The sequence below is a fragment of the Centruroides sculpturatus genome, unplaced genomic scaffold (assembly GCF_000671375.1).
Source record: "Centruroides sculpturatus isolate CEXI.00-Female unplaced genomic scaffold, Cexi_2.0 scaffold332, whole genome shotgun sequence".
NCBI lineage: Eukaryota > Metazoa > Arthropoda > Arachnida > Scorpiones > Buthidae > Centruroides > Centruroides sculpturatus.
The window spans coordinates 640,757-650,162 of record NW_019384524.1 but is presented as its reverse complement, the minus strand read 5'-3'; the positions used below and the strand labels follow the sequence as shown (position 1 = coordinate 650,162).

Sequence of the window (9,406 nt, the reverse complement as noted above, 5' to 3'; positions counted from 1 at the left end):
GTGTAAGAACTCTTCCACGGTTGAAGTTAGGACAGCCAGTCTGGGTGTCAGATATGCGAACATATGGAAAGGTGAAGGAGGCTCACCATACTCCACGATCTTACATTATCGAAACTCCGAGAGGCACGTTCCGCAGGAACAGAATACATTTACACCCATCGTCTATTCCCCAGACAGTCTCCCTGGAAGACGAACCGCAGATCGTCGATGAGGAGAAATCGACTGGATCATCCAACCAGAATACTCCCGAAGAAGAAACTCCCAGGACGGAAAATGGAACAGGATCCGGGAATAGGGAACTTTATGAACCAACGCTAGAAATCAAACAAAACTCTCCACCGGGTGAAGAGGACCTTCCTAAAACCCGTAGTGGCAGACCTATACGAATCCCAAGACGGTATTTGGATTATCAGCCGTAAAAGAGAAGGGGGAGATGTAATATATGTTGAAGATTTAGATAAACATTAAATGTAATATAATATATGTTGACAATTTAAAACAAAGGAAATGTAATCGAGAGGTGCCGAGGTGGCGGGAGAGAAAGCGAGCGAGATAGCTGGAAGTAACCAGCTGGATGTAGAAGTGTTTAGTTGTATTATTAAAGAGTTATTCGTACCATAGTATCTGGTCAGTTGAGTCGTTTATAATACAGCGGTATTTTTAAAGTTAAAATAAGATTAAACTAACGAATAACAAAATCAAAGTGATGTAGAGATACGACGCGCTTGTACATCAATGACGTAATACACGTAACACAGGAGCGAACGAAAACAACCGAGTCGAATTTAATTAAGTCGGAAAAAAGATAGTGTGCATTATAATTGAGAAAATGCGAGTATTGTATTAATCTTTAAAATATTGGTATTAATTAAATCTGTCTTATAAAATCACGACGACTCCCGTAAATCGACTTATCCGATAAGAATAAAATACAATACCAATATAGTCCTATTGTTGAAAAAATTGGCTTATTTTTGCTCGCCTCGAGTTTTGCTTAATAGAAATGGCTGAAAAGTGCGCAAAATACGTACGGAAATACGTTATTACAGGACCACCTGTCTAAAAGACCACTTTTTGAAGGAACCGTGGGTGGTCGCCATAGACAGGTTTTACTATATAAATATATTTAGAAACAATTAATACCAACATTCTCTAATTTCAGTCTTTCACAGTAACATATATACAGTGGAACCCCGGTTAACGAACTTAATCCGTTCCGCGACTCCATTCGTTAACCGAATTGTTCGTTAACCGAAGCAATTTTTCCCATAGAAATTAATGCAAATGCAATTAATCCGTNATTTTTGTTCTATGCATTCACATGTTCGAATATAACTGGTTTTTTAAACCTGAAGAAGACCGAATGTACGGTTGAAAATGTTAGTTTGCTATTAAATGTTTATTACTGGAGTTATAAGGTTTAGGAGTTAATTTATACATTCTCCAGTATATGCGTAAGAAGATTTGAGTTAAAACTATAATTTTTACTTTATTCTTGGTATTTTTAAATTTATTATAATTATTTAATAATTATCTGCAAATATTCAAGTACCTACATATGGGATTTATACATATTTATTTACAATTTATTTGGAAAGATGAAAAGATATAAACAAAATTGTTATTCAAGATCAATTCTGTTAATAAAAAAGACATTTTTATGATGCCATACTCTCTGACAACAGTGTTACAAAAAGATTTTGTCATTTTCATAAATATGAATAAGTTCATCACAATCTATTAATTTATTTTCTCCAATATATTGATTATTTACTCAGCAAATGTTTTCTCCTACTATCTTTGCAAGTTCCAAAATTGAGACGATTAGATCTCAGCTGCGATTAGATCTTGATTTTGAAAGATATTTTCACAATATGTTAGAGAATCATTTAAATATAATTTTGCAATATTGTCCTGCAGTGATTCTTCTGTGCTATCAATGTTAGAAAGAGAAATGGAAGCCATCATTTTGTTATTTAACAAACAAACATTCAATAATAGAAACATTTAGGTTAAATAATGGCTTTGTTGATGGATTAAGTATATACATAAAAATACAGAAAATTTGTTGTTTTTAAATAAATATTGTTAGTTAGAAGTTTAGCATTTCTTAACTGCTTTTGACATTGATGTGTTACTTGAAACCATTGATTTTATTGTTTTATTACTCTGTTCATGGTACATTTGTAGTTTTCTAAAAATAAATTAGTTTTTCTCTGACAATAAATCTAAAAATGCCAAGAATAAAGTGAATATTATAATTTTAGAGAAAAAAAAATTCATTCAATGTTTCATAATTGGGAGGTTGGTTTTTGAATCTTGATTCAAAAACCAACCTCCCAATTATGAAACTGGCACACCCCATCAAGCCACTAGTCAACCTACAAGACAGTGGAAATTTTAAAGGTTTTAAGTGATTATGCAAATTTTGAGTAATGTGCCATACTGCTTGACACATCTTATTTGTTGGGGATGCATTATATCCTCACCAAGTTTGATCAAAATTGGTAACCCCAATGTCATGCAATTCCCTTGTTAGCTCAGATCTCACTCCTAGGGTGCCTAGTCTTTGAGTTATGTGAATAGAAACATGAATATGTCAAGAATATAAAGTGGTATCAACTTGTTCAGTGGAACCATTCACTGAATTAATGTACTGTACAGTACAGTTTAGGTCACTCTTTCTCAAATATTCAATGTTTTTCTATTTAATTTGTTTTATAATTACTCCAACAATTAATTATTAATTACTAATGAAATAAAATGAAAAAAAAAAAAAGAAATATCTGAGATAATGCCTTCTAAACTGCATTGAGTTAGGTTGATGTTCAATGGAAACTTTGGAAGTGTGGATTATGTGACGTTTTTATTTTCTTTTTGGCTAATTTCTGAGAGGTATATGCCACTGTAATAATATGCAAGAAAATTATGGTACCTCTAGCACTTAAAAAATTTAATAATACATCATCACTATCAATCAGTCTTACTGAAAATTGGTAATATTAGTGATTTTGTGATTGGAAAAATGTATGTACACTATATGATAAAAATCTACTTATAAAGAAGTAAACATAGCCCCATTTTCTTTCATGCTTGTTCACTGATTCATGTAACTGCCTCATTTATTTCTTTTTGTCAGTTACATTAGACATAATAAAAAATAATAATACATCAAATATTTGTATGAATCAATAAATAAATATATACAGCTTCTATAATATGGATAATTATATCTATTATAAAAGTGGATACATTTCCATACAACACTGAATAATAATCAATCGTTTATTTGTTACGGCTTTCACCTTTAAAAGGGGTTACAAAACTCTTAGCAACATTATTAATACAAACATTGTTTTACATAATTGTAAATAGATAACAATTGATATAACTTTAAATTAGTAAAACTATGTTAATTTAACATGTTCAATGAATAACAGAAAAATTTATAAATTTTATATAACATTACAGAACTTAAATTACCATCATATAAACAAAACACATTAAAATCAGTTACCAAAAAAATATCCTTTAAGTGTACTGAATANTTTGGTATACATTATATAAAAAATTAAACATTTTTTAGTTTATTTATTCAAGTAATTAAGATTTTGATGACATTTGTAATTACATAATTTTTTTCTTTGTAGCATTTACATCTATTAGATTTGCAACCAATTTTGCAGCAGCATCAACTATAGCCATGGTTTCCAGAAATTGATGACATTCTTGCACATTCTCTAAGCAAAATTTCTACACCCAAGTACATCTCCAACAGAAATGAAGTTTTCTTTACAAACAGTAAATTTGTTTCTGGAATAAAATAGATTTAATATGCCATGTTTGGTTCCCAGTTTGTAAAGATTTTTATCGTTAACCACAACAATGACACCTAAAATATTTTTTCCATCACTACGGGCTCAATCTACATCTGGTACACGAATCCTTACCGTATCACCAACATTAACTGCTGTGTATTTGGAATTTGATGTATCAATCATTTTTTCTGTTTGCTTTTTGAGATTAAACAAAGCCATTTCCCTTGTTTTAGACACACTTCTTATTTTTTTCTTCTATTTTTGGATCAACTGTTTGGATTTTTTCTTCTTCATTCACCAATTCTGTAATACTAATAACATCTTGGTTTAGATCTTTTTCATGTGAAGACGATGTAGATCTTTGAACTTCATCAGTTATATTACTATGTGAGGGTAGCATTATCAAATAATCTTTTATAATGTTTTCTTCGACGGTACCTGATCTTTCAGAGTTTGAGCAACTTTGACTTACTTTGTCGATAGTTTTAAAAAGTCTCTCTAGTTTTAATAAACAATGTTAACATATTAACATCAGTCCTTCGTATTAACACTGGTCAACGATTCATTGGGTATAAAATTCTTTAGTCCAACTTTTAACTTTGCTCCAAACATGGTCTCATAGGGACTGCAGTTTATACCAGTATGATGTGCTCGATTTTTCATCAGTTGTACAAAACGTAATCCTTCCAACCATTTGTTAGTATTGTTAGTCTCCAACCAAGAACTAAGCATATTTTCTTTGTCTTGATTACATCTTTCTACCAAACCTTGACTTTGTGAGTGCCTGGGCTTTCCATGCACCATTTTTAAGCCAAATATTACACATTTCTTTGATGACATTATTGGCAAATTCTCAACTGTTATCTCTTTGTAGAATACTCGGTGCATCGAAAATTGTAAAATTGTCTAAAAAGAACATATGCTACTTCTTCAGCCCTTTTGATTTTTAACAGTTGTAGTTGAACAAATTTAGTTTGATGGACTTGATACACAAGTATAAATTTATATTGCTCTTCGGCTTGCGACTGCATATCTATAAGATCAACCTGACATCTTGAGTTCATTTCATTACATAAAATTGGTTTAACTACCAAACCTTTCTTAGAAACATTGTTTTTTCTGACAGATTTCACATAAGTTGAAATAAATTATGATCATCTCTCTTGTAATATTTTTATATTTCGTACTTAATTCTTTTCCACACGGTTTGTACCACCATGTCCAATAGCAATATGGGCATCATGCAATATCTGAAATATTTCTTCAGTGTGAATGTAATATTTCATCTCATTACCTTCTTTTACAGGCATAATTAATTTTTCTAAATTTCTAATAGATACAACATCATATCTATGTAAACACTGATATTCTTCCAGTAACTTAGAAGTAACTTTCATTTTTGACTCTCACTTTTTGTATCATTGACAAATATGCTGATTTTGTAAAAATTTCATTGTTCTGACCTTTTTCTGCTATTAACTCATTTAAATCAGTTGTTGAAGCAATTATTCATATCACTTAATGATCGCTCCATGATCGTTACTTTTGTCAACAAAGAAAACACTATTTTAAGAGACAAAAGTACAGTTAAAATGTCACACAAGATTAACTAGTGGTTACATAAATTTAATATTCAGTACTAAATGCAACTCAATGACTCATGCGCATGCAACTCAGTGATTGGCGAGTGCCGATTGGCGAGTGCTAATTGGCTAGCATATGTTGGATGATCACTCCTCAACGTATTACCATCACTTTGCTCGACTAGGTGATAGCAGTTTTCATAATGACTGGTCAATTTGATAAATTAATTAAGTTAAAACACCTGAAATTTATTACAGTACCTGATTTTGTTTGTCTTTATTCATAATTTGTGCATTGTCATACTTTATTTATTTAAATAAGTTAGCTATTTAGTTTTTTATTTATAAAATATTTATATATAAATAACAAATTAATATTATATATAAATTTAGTAATCAAATGATATTATTGCAGAAATGACCCATAAGGTTATATCTTTTAAATTAATTAGTATGGAAACAAAGACTGAACAGAATACTTGGTCATATAATTTGAACACATCTACATGGTTAGAAGCTGTGGGTTTGAGTCCCACACTGAATCAACCTTTCCTTTTAGAATATTCTAATTTTAATTATTAAATTTAATACAAGATGACTAAAATGCCTAACTTTAGTCCAAGTTACATAAATATCTGTACATTTATTTAATCAATTTAAAGCTATATTTATTATCAGTTTATATCAATTATTAATATATAACTTTTGCTTGCTTTTTATATAATTATATATAAATTAATTTACTTTATATGAGAAAAGACATTTCAACTTTTTTTTATTTTATAAAACTAATTGCTTAAACATTAAATGATAACTACTTTAGAATTAATATTTCACACTTACAGTCAAAGAAAAATTACTACTTACTTTTGGACGAAGTCCTATTCTGTGAAAATGACGTCCTACTTTTGGAAATCTTTCCGAAACATTTCGTTTTGTTCTAGATTTTGCTCTATCAAGTGCAGTGTAATTAAAAGTTTCACTGGCTAATTTCACCACCTTTTCAGAATTATTAATCATAATATAAAATGATTTAAATCACATAAATAATAATTTCTATTAAATAAGTAAGCAAAGTCATATCACATTTCAAAATATTAATAATAAATATGTAATATTATTTTTAAAATTTTATACACAGCTGAATATTTAGAATAGAATAAATATTTAACTAGACTTAAAATAAATATTTAAATAAATATTTAGAATAATCATCTTAGATTAAAAGGATTATATTTTTGATAATTATTCAAATATAGAATAAAAAAAGTTATATTTTAAATTCAATTGAATCTAAAGTAAAATGAAAGTTTAACAGGCTATCCCAAAGGGAAAATTATAGTATATATCACACATAATCAAAATTAATGATGACTTGCATATATATAATATATTTTCTGTTTGATTATACAAAAGAGTTAATGTTTAATATTAATGCATACGAGTATATATCTTAAATTAAAGTAAAATTTGAAAAAAAAAAAAAATTGAAAAATGTTCATTATAAAAGCTAATATTAAAGTAAAAAAGAAATAATGCTTTTCAATATTAAAATCTCTTATGGGAACAATTAACTTTTGATAAGAATGAAATATCTGTAGAAATATTTAGTTATACAAATTAAATATACTGATAAATATTTAATTTACATAATGCAAATGTAAAAGTTTATTAAATCATAAGTAATTTTATATTTTAAATTTTTAAAACATTAAATTATGCTTATTTTATATTAATAAATATGAGTGAACAACTTTCAAAAATGGCTTAAGAAAGAACATTTTAAAAATAAAATTGTTTTATTACAATATTTTCTTATCAAGATATAAAGAAGTATTATAAAATTACTTTTAAAAAAAAGCTGTAAATTATTTTTGAATGTTAATTTAAATTTTTAAATTAATTTAACATTGCAATCACAATATTTTTTTCTATCATATATTTTTCAAATTTCATGTTTACTAAGATGTAATATATGAGAAATATGAAATATATAAATTTTAATTAAATTCATAATTCAACTATCTGAAAGCATTTATAATAAAATTATTTATGCATACAAAGACAATTAAATATAAAAATATTAAAACTGAAATGATACGCTAGGCAGAAATTAAACAGATAACTCTACATGTAATTACTTAATGTATATCAGGAATTATCTAAAGATTATGAATCATATAAATGATTTATTGTTCAATTATATATTATTACTTGTTTGTTTAACATGTCTGTAATATGTGTAATGTTTTAATATAAAAACTCAAGTAGACATTGAAAATTTAAATTTTAGATTAACAAAAAACAAACATTCTTCTTTTCATAATACTAATTAAAATCTGAAAAAATTGAGTGATTCATACTAATAGATTTTCAAAACTATAAAAAAAGTTTATGAGTTAAATTTTTCTCTAAAGCTTATACTAAAAAGATAAGATATTTTTCGATAAATTGATAGAAGTAACAAAACTGTTTATATAAAATTGTTTATATTACTTGAATTTTTTTACTATAATTATCAAAAGTCATTGCAAAAGTCTATACTGAATTTCTTTTTAAATGTACGTAAAACTCTATCATACATTCTACAATATTTTTTATAATCTGTCATAATAATTAATGCACCTAATTACCGAGAGTATATTTGATATACTAAATGCTAATACTTTTATCTAAAATGAAATAAATGTAAAAGTTATGACATCGACATCATTAAAAACCAACAAAGATAAAAAATATTTGTGGATACTTTCTTTATTATTTAAAATACAGACCTTTGTTTTTGGTACAATACTGAGCTCTAATTTGCCATCGACCACAGATGCTCCGGCTTCAGACAAGTAGCCCTGATTAGGAACAAGACAACTACGTCCAAAACAGCAAGGACAGCATAACCTATGCATCCACTTAGTCCATTTTGGATTAAGTCTTCCATAAGGCTCTTCATCTTTAGGTTTAAATATTCCAATTGTTTTCTATTTAAAAAGTTATACTTAAATGAGGAAAAACTTTTAAAAATTAACACCATTATCCTGATAGCTCAACATATTCATAAGTAAAACTAAAATAATATAATATATATGTATATATACAAGTAACATTTAAGACATCACCCATATAAGTGTGTGTATGTGTGTATATGTATATATAAATAATCTCATTAAACAAAAAACAAAAAAATACATTCAGCATTTACGACTCTCACCGTTCCATCAGAGTTTTTCACAAAATAACTACCGCTAGATCCCTGATATATTCTTTCCGGTAAAAATCCATTTTCGATAGCAATTTCCGCATCTCTCATGATACCCGAGAAGGTGGGATCATTGGGGAAAGTATTGAGATTGAAACTGGCATAGTTCTGCATTTCTGCCATAACGTAACTTGCCAGGTGACAGAACAGGTGAGCGACAATGCGCGCTCTAACGGTGCATTAATAATATTTCTTGTTTACAAACAAAATAACTACGCCATCTCGCGAAAATAATTTTTTTATTAAACGATGAATTTAAAAATATATATTTAGTTTTTTTTGTAATTTTTACGGAAATAAATATAAAAATAAACGGTTATTATTCATAATAAATTATTTTAAATATCTCAAATGTGATGAAGTAGCAGAATTCTTATTCTGAATATTAAATCAAAAATTAATTAATTCGGTAAACTTAATTTTTATTTAACTGACATGTTACTTGGAATGAAATAAATACTGTATTTCAGTTAATTTAAAATTATAAATGATTAATTTTAACAAAATAAAATATCCGTATAACAGACAGTATGAAAATTATGTCATCTACATCCATAAACGTATTGCGCTACAAAATTTAAATTTATTCATCGGCCCCGAATGTTGGACCCCGTCCCTCACCTCCCGGTCGCCCGGTCAAGGTGACAGCCAACCGCTCTGGGACACCCGGGTTCGAATCTGGACGGGTCGATAAATCCCAGGGATTTTTCGGAGGCGAGTCCGTCCAGATATGTCGGGCCCCGTCCTTCATC

At 28.2% G+C, this 9,406-nt stretch overlaps 1 protein-coding gene across 1 annotated transcript in view; it reads right to left on the bottom strand.

Moving 5' to 3' along the window:
• The window catches only part of LOC111622838 (phosphatidylinositol 4-kinase type 2-beta-like), a 30,961-nt gene extending 22,138 nt beyond the window's left edge, over positions 1–8,823 (bottom strand). Inside the window, exons 1-3 of the mRNA XM_023365262.1 lie at positions 8,607–8,823; positions 8,176–8,376; positions 6,269–6,400 (exon numbers count right to left, since the gene is read on the bottom strand). Of these exons, the coding sequence (XP_023221030.1) occupies positions 6,269–6,400; positions 8,176–8,376; positions 8,607–8,777 (504 nt within the window). The 5' untranslated portion in view covers positions 8,778–8,823. The remainder of the gene's footprint in view (positions 1–6,268; positions 6,401–8,175; positions 8,377–8,606) is intronic.
• Between the last annotated feature and the right edge of the window lie 583 nt (positions 8,824–9,406).